The 20,370-nt window shown below is 32.9% G+C and overlaps 1 protein-coding gene across 2 annotated transcripts; it reads right to left on the reverse strand.

Annotated features, from left to right (window-relative positions):
• Window positions 1-5,952: 5,952 nt before the first annotated feature.
• LOC103489747 (uncharacterized protein At4g13200, chloroplastic) lies at window positions 5,953-9,038 on the reverse strand. Of its 2 annotated transcripts, XM_017044841.2 has the most exons (4): window positions 8,540-8,987; window positions 7,567-7,721; window positions 6,527-6,569; window positions 5,953-6,255 (listed from the first exon to the last, which is right to left on the reverse strand). In XM_017044841.2, the coding sequence occupies exons 1-3, from the start codon at window positions 8,733-8,735 to the stop codon at window positions 6,546-6,548; spliced, it is 375 nt and encodes a 124-aa protein (XP_016900330.1). In that variant the 5' UTR covers window positions 8,736-8,987; the 3' UTR covers window positions 5,953-6,255; window positions 6,527-6,545. The 2 variants fall into 2 exon arrangements, with proteins under 2 accessions (XP_016900330.1, XP_008447268.1); XM_008449046.2 differs by lacking the exon at window positions 6,527-6,569 and having other exon boundaries at window positions 8,540-9,038.
• Between the last annotated feature and the right edge of the window lie 11,332 nt (window positions 9,039-20,370).

Here is a 20,370-nt window from a genome sequence, read left to right on the forward strand (position 1 = left end):
TAGTGGTATAAAATAAGTTGATTCAAGATGAAACTTTTTTTAAAATAACAAAACAAAACAAATGACACCGAAACACTCTTATCAAGGTCAATAAAAAAACACGCATTCTGTAAGAGCAAAAACCGTATAAAGAGTATCACCATTCACCTAAAGAATTTAGCAAACAGATCTTTGTCGCAGATGTATGTAAACAACTTCACAACCAATATTTTTAAATCATATGAAATGCAACACTAATGAACTTCAAATGAATAATAAATAGAAAAATTACCTTCTCAAATGTCTCTTTGATTGCTTTATCACTCAACTTCTTACTTCAATCTTTCTTAAGGATATTATCACAAAAGGTAGCAAGAAGTTCTACACAAAAGAAGAATATCAAAACACTAGACGATTGTTAAATTCTAATAGATGTTTAGTAAAAATGTATGATCTTTTAACATCCTCTTGCAAATTGATGTTATTTATGGACGATGCTCCTTCGTATTTTAAATCAAATATTTCATCATCTTGGGAAGCCAAACTTTTCCCCGCCTTATCTTCTCGGGAAGCTAAACTCCTTTTATCTATCTCTTCCTTCTCGCGACAGGCTACAACCGACCACTACTTTCTAACTTCTCTTTGCATCACTTCCCCCAATCACCTAACTCTTCTATCGATAGGACTTCTTTGTCGGGCCAACTTTTCCTACATCACCTTCTCTCAACGTAACTTCCTTCTTTTCGAATTTTTATCTTTAGAATAATCGTTCCATATAATTTGAAAGGATCACCTCATTTCTCGGCACCTTTCTTCTTCAACAAGACTCCATTTCTCAAATATGGGCCTAACATGCCAGGTAAAGATAACTAAGTGACCCTTGACCCCACTCATTATTTTCAAGTCAAACCAAAGTTGGAAAATCTTATAATCTTGAGGGATTGAGTTGCTGACTATGAGTGGTTCGTCTTCAAGTTTTCTATGTAAAATCTGAAAATATTTTATTTCATGATATGACTTGAAACTATCTTGGTGTAAACTTCTTTTGACAATGTTTTACTTGTGTTGATACATTTACTTTCCATGTTTTATGAATGTTTATGGCTTGAACGTTATAAAACGTGTTTTTAATCATACTTGGTTTTTAAGAACATGCTATCTGATGTTTATGAGAAACGAAAGGGTGATTTCCCTAAAGGCTACTTGAATATATTTCCAGAGCTGAAAGAGGTCATGACCAGAGATCCGAGAACCTGAGCCTAGGTGAGGACATGGTGGAAATTTGTGATTTTGGCTTCGGGTCTAGCTTAATCCATGGTGGGTGTGTGAGGCCGTGATTGTGTTCTACATTATGCAATGAGACAGCTATAAGATGAAAGTTGGTGATTGGGAGATTGCAAGATAACTTGCAATTTTCATTCTAAGCTACATGACGAGAAAGGCTATGCAATGAACTATTATGTGATTTAAGCTTTCTTCACTAGGAAGTAGTGACGTCATCCTCGTGTAAGAAATTCGGCGATTGATTTGACCTTGCTGCTCAATTGAATTCAGGATAAGGAAGTGACAATGATACGTGACTTTCTGACATTAGGTAATTCTCACCGCCGGGCGAAAGTAATCATTCGTGCATAGAAAGTTTCACTGGAGAGACTTATAAATAGGAAGGAGCCAAACCATTTTGAAGTTATTTTTACCTTATGTTTACTAAAGAAAGAATTAAGCGAATTTCAAGATTTTTAGAGATTCTTCACGAGCTTAAATTCGACAAGAAATTGCAAGATAGTTCTTGGTTAAGGAGTTAGGCGAAGAAGCTGATTGATTGTGAGTGGTTTCTTCTTAAAATATTTTCAAACCAAAAGGATTTTTAATGCATTTGAATCCTCAAATATATTTCTATTAAATCCTTGAGTTATATGATTTCTCTTATGTTTTCCATTTCTTAAAATGCACTTGATTTATGATTGAATTGGTTTTGAAATAAACTAAAATGTGATGATGAGATGATCTTTTGGTACCCTATACGATGAGATGCCTTACATTTGCTGTGTGTTTTGGTGTGGGACGCCTTATCCTTACTGTGTGATATGGGATAAGATACCCTCATTCTTGCTATGTGATATGGAATAGGATGTCTCATACTTGCTGTGTGATCTAGTATGGGATTCTCTTTGGTTGCTGTGTAATTTGGCATTGGAAGACGTGTTATGAGTGATAGATTTGGTAGTTGATTACAGATTGCATTGAGAACACTCCATATAGTCGTAACCAAGCAAAAGAGTGGTAAATGTTTGAGTTGAGGAAAGGGTACAAAGATGTAATTGAACATGCAGAATGATTCTGCAATACAATCTATGTGATGCATTATGCATGATAAAAGTTAATGTGATAAGAGAGTTTAGTAGTTTATTGTTTTCCTTATGATTTATAAATGATTATAAATGAGATTTGGATTGTATAAATCGCCTAAAGTATTGAGATGATTTGACTTGAAACTAATAAGTTATTCTTGCAACATGTTATGACAATTATGCATTTATTAAAGGTGTTGATCTAAAAGTCCCCGCTTACTAGACGTTTTTTTCTAATATTTCAAATTTTTTGTTTTTATTTCCCTCCTCCGCCCGCAGGTAGCAGCCTCTGTCAACTCGCATAGCATGTAGAAGCTAGGCGAGGAGAGTCAAATTAGTTTTTTAAGATGTATATACTTACTTATTACAGTTGCAAGAACTCTGTGTTTGTTGCCCATGTACTCTCTTGTTAAAAATCAATGAAATCTTGTTGTTTCAAATGAGTTCTTTTTCCACGTTAAGTTGGTTGGTTATGTTTATTTCGCTTGCTAAGCATTCTGTATGGTATCTTGTGGAGAGATTCGTATGGAATGACTAGGCAACCACGTCTCCACTTGGTCGCATATAGTGACTTTTGGGGTGGGGCGTGACAAGATGGCTCTATGTGCATATAAGCATGGATATACTATGAACTATTTCGGCTATATATATACTCAAATTTGATTCACATGTATGTCTCCATAAGTCTACTCAAAATAGTCTGGGACCTTAGTTTATTGGATTTAATATTATAGTATTCAATTTTACTAACAATTTTCCAATAACGAATTTATTGAATATGATAACAAACTACGAGTTTTAGAATATAAATTCCAACACTAGATAGAATTCTCCCAAGGACAAAGATAATCCCCAACTCTTAAAGAAGATTGAAGTTCCTTTGAAGATATAAGTTTTCTTTCAAGACTCAAACTTCAAAAACATCACGTACTCCTCTTCCTCAAATCAAGCATAGACATCCAACCGAGAGAGAATCAAAGGATCAAATACTAGAGATCAAACCACATCGCATCAAATTAAAGCAAATACAACATGAACACAAGTTCACCACCACAAATTAAATCTCTTTGGAAATCCTGTGTGAACAAAAGTTTTTATCAAAAGTGTTTAAATAAAAATGAATTTTTGGAAAACTTTTTTTCTAAGTCATTCCAAATAAACTCTTATTTTAAGTGTAATAATATTTATAAAAAAAATACATTTTCTCATTCTTCAATTTTCTTTTTCCTTTTGGAATTTTTTTAATTATTATTATTTATTAGATTATCTTTTAAAAATTATCTCTCTTCACTTCTTTGTTTAAAATTAACATTTTCTTCGATAATTAGTCTACATGTGCAAAGTATATATCAAATAAAATTCACATTCATGATTCTTTTTGTGCTAATATATATACACACATACAGGGAGAGCTGAAAAAATAAATTAGTTCACAATTTTGTGTAAAATAATAGCTCATTAGACTACAATTGTGTAATCAAGTATATTTATTTAGGTCATATGAAATCCATAATTTAGTTTGATAATATTTTTATCTTTTTTGTTCGTCAATTTAAATAACTAGCTAGAAAACTTAGAAATTATATCTTTTAAACTTAGAAATTACAATGTTTATGTTTACAACCTAAACCCAAATAAAAATTAAATTTTAAACTTTATGATTTTTTTATTCATCAAATATAATTGATTGAAAAAGTATATAATTTTCCAATAATTGAATTCAATATATCTTCCAAAGATTAAAACCTTGGCATTTTAGCATATCATGATTTAAAGAAACCATGACTTTTTTCAAATTAGCGGTAACTCAATTGCTTCGTTGCACATGAATTTGATTCATTGGACATTGCCTCTCTACAGGACATCGAGTGCGACCGCTTCAAGATCAAAAATGTTTCCTATGGCGTTTTGAAGCTCATCTTTTGGGAATTATACTTCTAGGTTAACTTCTAATATTAGTATTACAGTTTTATATATACATTTACATATGTATATATTATATAAATAGCATAAAATTAAGTGGGATGAACCCGATCTATACTAAAAGAATGTTGATACTTCCTTTGCTTTTGATGATAGAAATTGGTTTTTCTAGGGTTGTGATCTCCACAGTAGGTTGGAGGGAGAGTTTTTGTAATATGTTTCAATTGTTTTATATTATTTCTTCTAAAAAATTGTTAAAATCTAAAAAATTGTTAAAAGTAAAGGTATAAGAATAATTCAAATAAGTTAACCATCCCAACTACTCACCTATATATGGGTTAGCTTGGTTTAGTTTAAAATATAGGTAGGATTTGATTGAAAATTTAGGTATTTTCGGATTGGGATTGAAAAATTCGGTTCAACCCAAACCATATTGTTATTATTATTATAATAGTAATAATAATAATAATAAAATATATTATATATACATATACATATACGCATAAATATATTTATACTATATTATTTATTTAATGTTTATGAATAATGTTGAACTTTTACGGAAGTTTGAAAAATTGAATTTTTGGATGTGTGTATTAGGTAGGACAGGTACAATAATTTCAAACTTTACAAACATTAAGAACGAAAAATATATATATATATATATATATATAACTCAACAACTCAATTCAATCCGTTTATGCCCATAGTTAAAAGTGAAACAGTCTAGAAAATTTCATTTCAAAACCTATTAAAATCAAGATACTAATTTATTAAACAAACTAACAAATTAACCAAAGAAAATAAGTTAACTATAGAAGTGCACGTTAAAAGTTGAATATTTTTCATAATAATAAGTAACTATAAGTAAAAAATAATAGTACAACGATATATATTTTAAATATAATAAAATAAACTAAAATATTTACGACATATAACAAAATTTTAAATTCTATCAATGTTAGATACTAATAGACTTCTATAATTGTCTCTCAATATGACTAATAAAATTACGTCAATGTCTGTCAATGTCCATCATCGATAGAATCCAAAATTTTGCTATATATTATAGATATTTTATCAAATTTGTCATTTTTACAATTCCCCATAAAATTATATAAGTTCTAAGATAACTTAGATTTAGTTTACATATTGTTATAATTCAAACTTTAATAATTTGCACTCCAAACCCAAACGGAAATAATCAACCTTTTATGTAAAAAAGACGGTAATAATCTAAAAGACTCTAATAATCTACGCCCCGAACATAAATTATAATAACAAACTCTCGAACTCCTTAATTTTTAAAAACAAAAACAAAAAAAAAACCTAATAGTCACCTGAGCCAAAATTGTTCTATAGAAAATTAAATTCATCAAATAATCAAACTTTGAGAAGATCCACCATAAAGATCAGAAATAATTGAACTACCCTATCTGCTTAGATGAAAGAAAACTATGATTCATGAGGTAGGAAATGACTCTAATTTTTTCAAAATTCAAGGCATTCATTATTTAAAAAATAATTTTTAAAAATAAAAAACAAATTTGAAGCGATCAAACATACCCATGACTTCAAATGTCAAACCTTTTAATTTCAAACCCATAAGTCAAACATCCCCTAATAATCTTGCTAAACAAATCAGGTTGTTTGATCTTTCAATGTCAAGAAACTCATAAGATATCTAATAGACATAAACTTAAATAAGGAATTACTATATGATTTCAAAGCCAAATAACTTAATTATCATCATCGATAAATAGGTTACATTCCCTATAAGTATAACCAAGAGAAAGTGACACAGTGACCATTACTCTTAGTCACCAAGGGGAGGATCCTGATTCACACCACTTTCTGAATCTGCGTCGGGACTTGAAGAAGTTGGAGACGAAGAAACTTCGATTGTAGGCGATATTACTGAAGAGGAAACGGGTCGTTGTACTTCTTTGGCCTCACGTGCTGCTTTTTCCTTGGCCTTTTTAGCTCTTTCTATCACTTCATCCTGTATATAAAGCTCGTTTTAAGTACGAAAAAGTTATCTTCAGTATAGACAGAAAAGATGAGAACATAAAAGAGTGCCTTTAAAACTTCACCCATTATCGAGAAATAAGACTTGACGAACAATTACAAAAGAGCTTAGAAACAAAGACTCGGTGAGATACGAAACAATCTAATAAGGTACCAAATATTGTTTTAAAAACATTCAAGTCCTCTGAAGATTTTGTTATTTCTCCCACCCCAAAGCCCCCTCAAGATAGTATATAACCCCGCACCGTTGATATTGAGATTCATTCACCTCATCCATTCCAATTCAGTCTGCAAGGAAATTGAAAATGTTGAAAGGGAATTTCATCATTTCTTACACTTAGTAGTTCGTTCTTGTCTCGTTAGGCTGACTTTTAACTTGAAACTAAGCTGAACTCAAAGGACAGTTAATAACTCATTAAAACTAAGAGGATTTACCAACACATAACATAAAATTCACCCGAAAACACTGACCAGAAGATCAAGTGGGTAAGAAAGGACCTAAGATTATAATCAAATGCCAAACCTCACATGAAAAATGTAATATCTAATTGTAATCAAAATGTGCACTGACAATTGAAAAAGCATCCAACCATAATGATTATAGCCAGAAAACATCCATAAGAAATGAAAACTAAATTAATGAATGTATAAACTATACCACTTATTCAAGTTTAGGTCAGCGTACGTTTAAAGTCAAAATTGACTAGCTTAAAGAAATGGACAAATATTTATCTCAAAAACATGAACCACCATGAGAAGGTATGCAGCATGGTTTCAGTAGGTTCATGAAAAAACTTCAATCCAGGCCTAATCCACAGCAGCTTCTTCAGATACTTATGACACAAAGTAGTTAATTTCATAAGCTAATATCCAAGAGAGAAAACATTGCAGAAACAACAGCCATGAATTTTCAATGGCTCTGTTCCCAGCCAAACCATCTTTTTTTGTTCATTGGTTATATATAACCTATAATTCAAGAGGTCTCAATGTGGTAACTTAAAAACAACAATAGGAAGTTCTACGCAAATTTATGCCATCATGTTTCAAAAGAAAATGAAAATAAACTGGCACTGCAGCAGGGATAACACTGGCTAATAGGAAAAGAAGCAAAGGATCTTTCATAGGTGGAAGTGAAGGAACATGAGATTGTTATCGTCCAATTGGATGAAATACAATATTAACAATGATGATGATTAGCTATCAACCACACAAATGGGAAGGAAACGAGAAGCAGAATCCCTTATATCAGTCATCTAAGTCTATCAATAACTTTGGTCCACCCTACCTGGAAATCAGTAATTTGTTTTTGTTGTTCAGCTTGCAGCTTACCAATCCCACTCAAAACCTCTCCAATTGTTGACTCGATTCGCTCAGTTAAGGCTTCTGCCAAAGCTTTTCCCAAAAAAAATGCATCTAGAATGGTCCTGCTGTCACCATCACCTGCATGATACAGCTAGATCATTAGATTCTTGATAAAAGAAACAGAACTAGAAGATCTAGATAACAGATACAAAAAGGGCTTTTTCCACAGTTTCTGTTGGATTTTCTTCTCCTAAGAAATCAATATCAACTTCTTAAAGTTGTCTATCTTTCCTCCTTTATTATAACAGCAATTTGCATAAGGCAAATACAGAGAATGGATAATTCCATGGAAAGGGCACATGTGTATTTCCATTGAATGAACTCTTATTGAGCAAGCTCCCATTGAAATCAGAGACAAACTATGGTTAAAAGACTAAATAGAAGAAGTCAAATTTAAGATCTATTTGGTCCTTCAGCAGATTCTTCCTCAATCCATCCCAATTATTCATCTAACCTCCAAGTTTTCACCATAAAACAAAGAGTATCATTTTTCCTCCTCCACGTCATTAGAAAAGCAAGTTTCATAATTTGGTCAAATTTCAGATTTAAGTTCAAGGAAAATGAAATCCTAGCCTAAGAAACTAATCAGCTCTTAATGCATTGATTTGATGAAAACTAATCATAACAAAATTAGGCCAATTTCACACTCAATAAAACCATTGACAATAGATCAAACAGTTTGTAGTCATAGAATCAGATAACTTCAAACGAGAAGTAAAACCATTATTGTTTTATGAAATCCAAATAAAAGACCAACAAATACGTAGAGATTCACTCACATATCAGAATTAATAACAGATTTAACAACAGATTTACCACAAACACCATCGTGAAATACCTCAATAACTAACAACAGATTGGAAAACAAAAACAAAAGAGGCAAAGAATAAAGGTACCAGAGCTGCAACGAGCTAATAATCTGGAAGACCCATTTGGTTGAAAATGTGAAATTCCACGAAATTGGAGATTTGAAGGAGTTGAAGAGGAGCGAAATGGAAGGAGAGATGGAGATGAATAATGGGTAATTTTTGGTTTAGTGGGTACAAGCGAAAAGGGAGACCAGGAAACAGAAGACGTAATCCTACTACTCATATTGTGCGATGGAATGGAAAATTACACGGCGTCACTTTCTTAGAGTTTCTCGCTCGTTTTCTTGAGAGCCAAACAGGAATTTATAAAAGAAAGATCTTTAGTGGGGGGAAATAAAAATGGAAATTTTGCATCGTGGGTTTGAGATAGGTGATGACAATGACTTAGAACCGACCCTGTTTTTGCTTCATTCCTCGTTCGGCTTACCCAATTTCCACTTTCATGGACTGGAAATTGGCAGCCTAAGTAAATGGAAAGTTTTCTGAGCTAAAAAAGTTCAAGATGGTTTGACATTTATTACTTTGTCTCGTAGAAGCTCATCATTGTCTTTTTAATCATTGCATTGTTTTATAAATTCTGTTTCATAATTATTCTACTTAGTATACTTTTGGTCCTCAAATTTAGAATAAATGTATTTTCACCGTGTTTCTAAGAACCATTTGATAACATTCCTTTTTTCTGTTTGCTGCTTTTTATTTCACGTTTCACCATGTTTAATAACTAATTGATAATCATTTTTGATTTTTTCTCTAACATTTTTCTTATTTTTATAGTTTAAATATAATTTAATTATGTAAAATAAAAATATATAAAATTCATTAAATTATATAAAAAAAATAGTTGTAAGACATTGATATTATTGAATAAAAACAAGTTTTGATAACAAAATTAATAATAGTAATACAATAGCTTTTATTAATCATATGTCATTTTGATTTGAAATATTATTTTTTATTCAATTCATTTCTCTTAAATCATGTTGATTTAAATTCAACTTGACTATATTATTATGTAAATGTAGTGGTTGTAAAATGTAAAAAATAACCTAAATGATTGTCTTCGTAAAAAAAAATTATATAACATCAAATTGTAACAAATTTCGATTATATTAAAACTAATAAATTTAAGAGAAATTTTTATAAATATAACGAACTATTAAAATATTTAGGTATAATAAAGTCTTAAAATTAGTCATTGTTTATATATTACAGGTTTGCTCTTACATCTTTCTTATTTGACTTTTTTATCGTCTTTCTTCCTTTACTCTTCTTTTTTCTTTGAGTGTGATTTCTTTCCATCTTTCTTCTTTTCTTCATCTTTTTTTACATAATTTAGAATTGGATAACCAAATCTGATTTCTTTCTATCGTCTTTCTTCTTTTTCTCATTTTTTTTGCTGCGTGCATCGTCTTTCTTCTTTTTCTTCTCTTTTTTAACGTTGTTTAGATTATGGTAACTAAATCTAAAATATCGTGTATTAAGAATTTTGAAAAAAATTGTTTAGCAAAATCTAGAGATTCGTGTACTAAATTTTGAAAAAAAAAAATCGTTTAGATTTGAGGTAGACAAATCTAAACGATCGTGTAGCTAAATATTAACGATCGTGTAGTCAAATCTAAACGATCGTGTAACCAAATTAATTAAATGATCATGTAACCAAATTAAACGATATAATTGGAAAAATAAATCGTTTTATTTGGCTATCGAAATCTAAATGAACAGATCTAAACGATCGTGTATCAAACAATAGGTAAATTTAAACGATCGTGTAACAAATATATTAAGCGCGTTGTTGACGAAACATTTTTTGTATTTTTCATTATGAACCTGTGGGCTTTTTCTGTTTTTAGAATTGTTCCATACAGTGTAAATATTTTACAACTTTGTTATATTTTTTAAAAGACCTCTAAATTTAAATTTAAAATAATGTATAAACATGCATAGTGCAAATTTTAAAATTCAAAATTCAAAAAATATTTAAATAAGGATATTAAAAAATTAAATTTAAAAGATCAAAATAATATATAAATTTAATTATTGAACAATTTAAATTTTAAAATTAAATTAAACATATAAATATAAAATATAAAATAAATATAGCTAAATAGAAAAGAAAATTTAAAATTAGATTTAAAATTTGGAAATCAAATAATAGATTAATCTAAATATTGAAATTTTAAAATCCAAAATTAAATTGAACTAATTATGAAAAATTAATAAAGAAGGAAAAAATAAAAAATATTAAAAAGTATTAAACATGTACATGAAAGATTAATAAATTCATAAATAGTTAACCTATAAATATGAAAAATTAATAAAGAAAGAAAAAAATAAAACAAATTAAGAAATAAAAAAACATCAAATTTAGAAATTGAACCTAAACCAAAGGTAAAAATGGTTTCAAGCTTGTCTCCTTGCCGACGAGCTAACAGAGATTTAAAAACAAAACAAATAAAATCATATAATTAAATAGAACTAGAAATAGGTCAATTTTTACCGATTTTAAGAAACATTCTTTAAATTTTGGAAACGATAAACGGGGAGAGTTATCAAACAGGTATGTTTCTTAAAAAATGAAAAACAAAAACAGGAACTAAGAAATATAAACGTTATCAAATGGGCCCGAAAATTGTTTGTTTCTTAAAATATAACAAGAACCAATAACAAAGAATGAGAACATTGCTAAATGACCTATAAATTTTTAATTTTATTTTAACAGATTTTTTATTTTAATAAAATGTTGAAAAATTTGTTAAACATGAAAGTAAATAGGAAAATTATTTTAAATGATAAACTTCTATTACAAATATAGCAAAGTATCACAATTTATGTGTGATAAATCTGTGATAGACCACGATAGATCAAGATAAATTGCTCTTTGTATCTATCATGATACAAATAGGCACAAATAGTAGTCTACTGCGATCTATTGTAAATAGATGTACGATATTTTGTAAATATTTTGGTTTATTTTGCTATATTTGATAATAACTCAATTAAATATTTATTGTTAAGGGGAATCCATGGAAATGGCAAATATAAGAATAAAAATTAAAAAAATAGCAAATTTTTTTTTATTTATGGCAAAACTAACTGCCTGAAATAGTTTTCCACTTTTTTGGTCCGAAATTACCCCTCAACGGATGAGAATTGTCCAGATTCAAATACAGTATATTTAAGAAGATTGGAAAATCAAATAAAATATCACATATCCGATTACAGTGTATTTGTGAACACACCCACTTATGATAATTATTAACTAAATCCAAAAATTATTATATTTCTTCAAAGATCCCTAAACATATTCAATTGGTTTCAATATCCTCTAATTATTCTGATTTTTACCTTCAATAATTATATGTTCAAACTTTAGCTATTAATGCAATGAAAACGTCCTAAAATTTTAATGCAATGAATAATTCCTAAAATAATGATAAAGATGATGCAATAATTAACTATTAACAAAAACATTAAAAAAGTAACCAAAAATCATTTAAAAGATTCAAATTTCAATTCTGAAGTAAAATTCAAATTCAAATTCCAACCATTCCCTAAAATTATGGCAAATATAATGGAAATACTTAAGTTTAGAATCAAATCCTAACCCTCCCTAAAATCATGCCAAATAAAATGTGATCTATCTTTAATTTTGCCAACCAATCGGAATTAAGGAAAACAAAAATAGAAGATTCACCGGAAGGCAATCAACCGGAATTAAGGGAAACGAAAATTTGTACTAAAAGAAGAAGGTGGAAAGCGATGGTGCAGGTGGAAAGCCATTTGAAAATTTGAAGAATGTTAGAACCGGAGAAAATTTGAAGAAAATTTTGAGAACTTGGTATTTTTTACCGATACATGCATAAAACAGAGGAAAAATCCAAAGGTTGAAGAAGAAACATAAGCGTGAAACGAAACAACTCACCGATACTTTGGGTGGTGCAAACAGATTACAGTTGTTCATACGAGATTTCAGGAGAAATTTAATTCGTGGAATCGAACTTTGTATTGATTTATGTATTGTGGATACAATCTCTAATATTTACTCCTTCGATTCTTTCTCTCGAATACAAAAAGTAAAATTTAGAACTTCGTGGTCTTCGATCTTCAAGAAGTTGTAATTACGAGTCAATTCGAGCTTCAATCTTCTGGAACTCAAGGAAAGTTTGATCTTCCAAGTCTTCGATCTTTCAGAAGGATGATTTCGAGTTTGATGATAATTTGCACGTCTTGAGAGTCTTCAGAAGTTTTTGTCTTCAATTCTTTAGAGCTTCGATTCTTCTTTTCAAACAAAGGTCCCTCAAATGAATGGTAGATGTCTCTATTTATAGAGAAATTTTATGGGCTTTAGGTGGGTTTGGGCCCGTTTGCTTGTTGGACTTGGGCTTGAGCCCACCTGGCACTCTGGGCTTGGGCCCATTTGCTTGTTGGGTTCGTGCCTGGGCCCACTTGTTTGACGGGCTTGGTCCATTATTTCTTGCCCTAATTTATATTTAGGGCTTAATTAGATCAGGTACAAGAAAACTTAATTATCCAAACCCAATCAAATTATGATTATCACAATGTTTATTGTGATGACGTGGCAGAATTTAATTGGCCAAAATTTATTGCTCAACAAATGCCCCTTTTTGAGATTCGTACACCTGCATGGGTGGATGAATTTCGAAAACAATAATTTGAGATAAAAATACAAGCGATTTGTTCTTGATTTTGGCTCCCATTAAAAATGTCAAATTAATCACTATGCATTCGGATATGAGTGATTAAAACACTATGTGAAATTTAATTAATTAATTTATTATTATTATTATTTTAAAATGGTAATGGGAAGATTGAAGCTTAAAAGTAATGAAATTGGAATATTGCCAATTCATGAATGTAAGCCGTTGTTTATTATTATTATTATTATTTTTGAATCTATATGTTAATTCTTTTTTTTTTAGTGTAAAAGAGAAATGGGAGAAGGTAAAATTAGTATTTATTTATTTATTTATTTTATTATATTTTAACATATTTAGAAGAAAAGAGAAAGAAAAAAAAAATAAGGAAGATAAAAATGTGTATATGAATGACGATCATTCATTTTTAAGTTTTTTTTAATATATATATATATATATATATATATATATCTTCCTCTTTTGAATTATTATTATTTATATATAATATATAGATACATATTTTCTAAAAACGGAAGAAAAAGAAAAAAAGAAAAATAAATAAATAAATAAATAAATCTCAAACTTCTCCAAGATTTAAAAAAAAAACTTCTTCAAGATTTAGACGAAGATCTCAACAATTTAAATGTTTTAGATGAAGATCTCAACAATTTAAATGTTAAATCTCAACAATCCTAGATATGATTTATTTTTAGTCCCTATAAATACTTGAGGTTATGATGCAAAGAGGCACAACATTCACATTATTTATTGTCAAAGAGGGAGGAAGAAGAAAAAGGTTTTTCTTTGTTTCTTTTTTTTTTTTGGTTGATTTTTTTTCATTCCACCGGCCGCACGCCTCTGTTAGTCCACACCGCTGCTGCACCATCGTACGAAGACTCATTGCTTGTTCGTCATTTTTTTTTATGTTTAGAATAAGTTGAAAGAAGGAGAGAAAAAGAATGGAATGCAAAGAAGAGAGTGAAAAAAAAAAGTACAGGAGGGATGTAGAGGAGAAGGAAGAAAAAAGAAAATGGAAAAGGAGAAAGAAAGAGAAAAAAAAAGAGAGAAAAAGGAAGAAGAAAAAGAGGTGCAGAGAGAAAAGAAAGAGAGAGAAGAGAAAAAGAGAGGGGGGCGGTGGCGCGGCTGACCTTTAGGGATTTTGTCTTTCTTTTTTTTTTTTTATAATATATAATTATTTTTTTCCTTTTTTTTATACATAATTTTTTATAATTTCTAAAAGAAAGATTTTTCTCTCTTTTTTATTTTTTAATTTTCTTTTGTTAATCTCTTCTTTTTTTATTTATATATGATTTCTATAATTTTCTTTTTTTATTTTATTTTTTATTTTTTCATAAATGTTTACTGTTATTATTATTATCATTATTGTTTTAAAATTAGTTTCTTCCATTTTTTTTTTTTGTTAACTTTCCACTTTGTTTGCTATTTTTCTTTAGTATATTATTTATTTATTTATAATTCTTTTTCTTTTCTTTTTTCTTTTTTTCTTTTTTATTTTTTTATTTTTATTTTTTTTTGTTTTCTGCATATATATATATACATATATTTTACCTTTTCTAAAAGAAAGAATTTTTCATTTATTTATTTGTTTATTTGTTTGTTAATCTTTTCTTTTTCTTTCTCTTTTTTTTATCCCTAGCTTACCTAATTTTTTTTTTCAGGTTCGCACCAACCTGAAGCTCTATCAAAGGTTGGTCCCATTTTTTTTGTTTACTATTAACGATTTTTTTTCTTCTTTTTTTTAAAAGAAAGGAAATAAAAATTGAAGATCCCATGCGAGTATATATGAAGTTACGATCTCCTGGATGCCCGGCCTCTATGACTGTCAACTTTGGGGTTTGTTCATGATAGACGATGCAACTCTATCATGATGCCCTGCTACTTCCTCGACGCCTGGGGTTTGTTCGTGATAGAGGATGCAACTCTATCATGACGCCTTGTTGCTTCTTCGACGCCTGGGGTTTGTTCGTGATAGACGATGCAACTCTATCATGACGCCTTGTTGCTTCTTCGACGCTTGGGGTTTGTTCGTGATAGACGATGCAACTCTATCATGATGCCCTGTTGCTTCTTCGACGCCTGGGGTTTGTTCGTGATAGACGATGTAACTCTATCATGATGCCCTACTGATTCCTCGACGCCTGGGGTTTGTTCGTGATAGACGATGCAACTCTATCATGACGTCCTGCTGCTTCCTCGACGCCTGGGGTTTGTTCGTGATAGACGATGAAACTCTATCATGACACCCTACTGATTCATCAACTTTTGGGGTTTGTTCATGATAGACGATGCAACTCTATCATGATGCCCTGGTGCTTCCTCGACGCCTGGGGTTTGTTCGTGATAGATGATGCAACTCTATCATGACGCCCTACTGCTTCCTCGATTCCTAGGGTTTGTTCGTGATAGACGATCCAACTCTATCATGACGCCCTACTGATTCATCCACGCCTGGGGTTTGTTCGTGGTAGACGATGCAACTCTATCATGACGCACTGCTGCTTCCTTGACGCCTAGGGTTTGTTCATGATAGACGATGCAACTTTATCGTGACGCCCTATTGATTCGTCAACTTCTGGGGTTTGTTCAAGATAGATGATGCAATTCTATCATGACGCCCTTCTGCTTCCTTGACGCCCTTCTGCTTCCTTGACGCCTAGGGTTTGTTCGTGATAGACGATGCAACTCTATCATGACGCCCTGCTGTTTCCTCAATGCCTGGGGTTTGTTTGTGATAGACGATGCAACTCTATCATGACGCCCTACTGCTTCCTCGATTCCTTGGGTTTGTTTGTGATAGACGATGCAACTCTATCATGACGCCCTACTGCTTCCTCGATTCATGGGGTTTGTTTGTGATAGACGATGCAACTCTATCATGACGCCCTACTGATTTGTCAACTTTTTTTTCATATACTCTTTGTTCCTAGACAATGTCATCGACACTAACTTGCTTGTGATGATTTACTTTTACAGAAAGATGGTTTACTTCACGGAATGATTCTTGTCTGGAGTTCGACATCTCGTAATACTTTCTGATAGAAATCAACCCAGAGAAGATGGACTTAGTCTCATTGTGGAGAAGCCATGGGCTGGCGCTTTTGCAGATCATTGGCCACGCTTAGGCAACAACTCAGTTCTTCCCAGATTATCCGTGGAGGTACCTTTGTCTGAGGGAAAAAGCGCATGGGTCTTGCAATCTTCTATCCACAATGAGGCTCCTAATCCTGGCAGAGCTCTCACTCTTGGACAACGTTTAATTGAAGGCCAAACACGTTGGGGTACTGTGACCAAGGTCCCTGGAGAGTTTTGCTTTACTGACTGTTATTGGGAGTGGTTGGAGCTTGTAGTTGGTCGAAATACACGACTTCTTTATAGTACTCATTTATATGGTGTCGTAACAGCTTCTTTATACACTTATGATCGTAACAGTGATGTTGTTCGAGCATTTTGTGAAGCATGGTGTCCTTCGACTAATACTCTTCATACTATGGCGGGCGAGTTATCCATTTCTTTGTGGGACTTATGGTCCTTTGGGAGTCTTCCCATTAAGGGAGATTTCTACGAGGAAAGGATCCCTTCTTTTAAAGAATTAACCTCCACATCGCGAGACAAGACGAAGTGTCTTCCGACGACCTGCCAATATCTTTTCCAGGTATATTACTCAATAGTTTGTACGCAGAGGAATGATCGCTCGGCATCTTTTAAGAATGACCCCCAAGTAACTATTGGCTCTTGGATTTCGTTCTTGTATCTTGGATCTAGGAGCTATGATAAGCCAACAACGCGAAAGGAAAAGAAGGCGTCGCGCTCCAAATCTACTCAAAACCCTGATGGTTCGAAGATCCAAGCTCGTGAGTGGTCTTCTAGGGAGAGCATGTTATTTGCAGAACTTGGAATCAAGGATGATTTGAAGGATGAAACGTATTTAGCTGCCTTCCTATCTTGCTGGTTGTGCCTTTTCGTATTTCCTCAGAAAAGGATCATTTCTTCGTCCTGGAGTATTTAGGGCTGGAAGCCTAATGGCCGCTGGCACTATTTATAGTCTTGCAGTTCCAGTTTTGGCGAACATATACCATGGGCTAGGTTTGATAACCAAAGCCTCCAATCCGATAGGACGCATGGACTTTCACTTTCCCATGCATTACGTCCATGGCTGGTTAGCCCATTATTTTGGCACACATTATCCACTTCCCACAGAAGTTCGAGGTTCCAAGATGACTAACTTTTCAGGCGAAAGCGGGTCTATTTATTTTGGCGAATATGAGGCACGCGAATTGATCCATAATGGTGCGAGAATTCAGTGGCACGCTAACCTCCAGAATAGAAGTAAACATGAACGCATGGTTGATACCCATGATTCATCGTTTCTGCAAATGTCATATTTTGTAAGCATGCGTTCTTGCTACTTGTCCTCTTGTTGCGAAAATACCTGGATCATAACATCATACAGTCTATATCGATTTGGACGACAGTTTGGCTTTTACCAGGACCTCCCTAATGATATAGGGGGCATGCCACCTGCGATCACGCTGGATAATATATTATATCACTGGAGAATATGTACGAGGCGTAACACTTTATCCGAGCTATACTTGCCCGCCCGTTCGTTAGAGCCTTGCAAGCATGTGACTCAACGATTTATAGACTGGTGGACCACGATGCACAGGACCTATTTTGAGGGTAATAGACACCATTTGGTGAGTAGTGCCATTCCTCCCCCTTTATAGCCTAGACTACCGAAGAACCGAGGGAGCAACCTGGTTGGTAAAGAAATTCGATTGGTTGAGGCGATGGCTCCTAATCTTAAGGAGGAGGTAAAAGAGCATAAAGATAAGAGCGATAACAGCAAAAGTGATCGTCATTGGAAGAGACCTTTGAAGAAAGCGAAGGTATCAGGTGATCATCCCGACGGAAGGGGCATGCCACCTGCGATCACGTTGGATAATATATTATATCACTGGAGAATATGTACGAGGCGTAACACTTTATCCAAGCTATACTTGCCCGCCCATTTGTTAGAGCCTTGTAAGCATGTGACTCAGCGATTTACAGACTGGTGGACCATGAAGCATGGGACCTATTTTGAGGATAACAGACACCATTTGGTGAGTAGTGCTTTCCTCCCCCTTCACAGCCTAGACTACCAAAGAACCGAGGAAGCAACCTGGGTGGTAAAGAAATTCGATTGGTTGAGGCGATGGCTCCTAATCTTGAGGAGGAGGTAAAGGAGCATAAAGATGAGAGCGATAGCAGCAAAAGTGATCGTCATTGGAAGAGACCTTTGAAGAAAGCGAAGGTATCAGGTGATCATCCCGACGGAAGGGGTTTAAGTGCTTTGGCAGTTCCTGATGTTCCACCATTGGTTTGCACGTTTTCCCTTCTAATTTTTTTTTTATTTTGTCCATCTTCTTCGTACGTGACTTATTAATTGTTTACTTCTACAGTCACCATTAAACGATCATCTTGAAGGACTTATAGAGCCAGACAGTGATGAATCTTTGACGGGACCTCACTCAGTTGATTCGACCTTTGAGGAAGTTGGTACCTCGAAAACTCCCATTAATAAATCGGCTGAACAATTCTTACGCCCATCTGCTCTTCTCGAGGAGATTCGTCGAGGCAAGATGACAATGAAGGGAAAAGACCTTGAGACCCTTCATCCAAAGAAGGTGTCTGTCTTAAAGCATCTTTACAAAAAGTTAGCTCAGCACATGCTCCCCTTAAGTTTTCTGAATTACCATTAGGCGCTTCTAATAAACAAACTACGAGAAACCCTGAACCTTCTCAGTGGGTTGGTGAAAAGGTAGTTTCAAACTTCTTCCAGAAAACAGCCTTATGTATGTGGAAGGATATTCAAGATAAGATCATGCAAACTCCTTTTGAATATATCCCAAGACTTAGGCCAGAAATAACGACGGTTCTCTCGAGGATTGAAAAGATCCATGCGAATGGCCTGACTTCTCTTGAAGAGTATCTAAATAGTTACCTTAAGAGGGTAGACAATTTTAACGATGTGCAATCTTCATATTCTACACAGGTTTTGTCGACGGATAAAGCTCGTCAATTAAATGAGAAGACATCTGCCATTAAGGAAGCTTTGACTTTGGTGAAACAACTACGAGGAGATGCCAAAGTTATTCAGGAAAGAACTGCAGAGTTATCTTTAGAAAGGAAGGAACTGGAGAAGAGACTTCGGAGCATAAATGCTGAGTCTGAACAACTGTCGATTTTATCTTGTGAAAAAGCGGAGGCCATAGATCAACAAGAACTAGAAGTTGCCAAGCTTCAGGATGAAGTCAATACCCTTGAAAGCACCCCTGCTATTACTGAGGAAGCGATTGAGGCACTAGTTACGGTTCACTAGAGCATGGAAGCTGCACGAGAAGAATTTAAGAACTTCAAGTGGAGGCTTTGATTTATGCCCCCTTTTCCCCCTTTTTCTTTTGCTGCAAACCTTGTAGATGTGAAGATTTTCGTTGAATTATAATGCAGAAGGATTTTTTATATATATATATATATATATACGTTTACATTTATTTTACCATGTTTTCATATGAGCAGACAATGAAACATGACTTTTTTTTATACATGTGACTGAACTTAAAGTGAACTTTAAGCTGCCTACGTACCCTTTTTATAATATAGGGATCAAGTCATGACGTAGTTCAAAATTTATTTATTTATTTATTATTATTATTATTTGTTTACATAACTGGATTAGGCATAAAACTTCTTGAGAAATTTGCCGTTGATTGGGCCAATTCGTAATCCGTCTTGATCGATGATTTTGTATGCTCCATTCGTGAAAACTTCTTTGACAATGTAGGGTCCGTCCCATTTAGGTGTGAACTTATTTCCCGTATGCCTTGTCGTGATAATAGGTCTTCTTACTGCGAGCACTAAATCACCAACTTGAAATGATCGGGGCCTTACCTGTTTGTCAAAGGCTTTTGACATTCGTGCTTGATAACATTCGAGTGCTTGTTGAGCTTCCAGTCTCTTTTCGTCAAGTGCTTCTAACTCTTGAAGGCGTAATCTAGTATTGTCTTCAGTAGTTAGCCCTTCTTGAATCGCCATTCTTAAGGAAGGAATTTCTCTTTCTAGTGGGAGTACTGCTTCAACGCCATAAACTAAGGAATAAGGTGTAACACCCGTAGGAGTACGATGGGTAGTTCTGTAGGC

Source organism: Cucumis melo, chromosome 1 (genome assembly GCF_025177605.1).
Source record: "Cucumis melo cultivar AY chromosome 1, USDA_Cmelo_AY_1.0, whole genome shotgun sequence".
Lineage (NCBI taxonomy): Eukaryota > Viridiplantae > Streptophyta > Magnoliopsida > Cucurbitales > Cucurbitaceae > Cucumis > Cucumis melo.

Coding starts and splice junctions, on each gene's coding strand:
- LOC103489747 (XM_008449046.2), bottom strand. CDS start 8,735: ATGAGTAGTAGGATTACGTCTTCTGTTTCCTGGTCTCCCTTTTCGCTT. Junction 7,722..8,539: donor ATTAGCTCGTTGCAGCTCTG/GTACCTTTATTC, acceptor TGTATCATGCAG/GTGATGGTGACAGCAGGACC. Junction 6,256..7,566: donor AACAAATTACTGATTTCCAG/GTAGGGTGGACC, acceptor CTTTATATACAG/GATGAAGTGATAGAAAGAGC.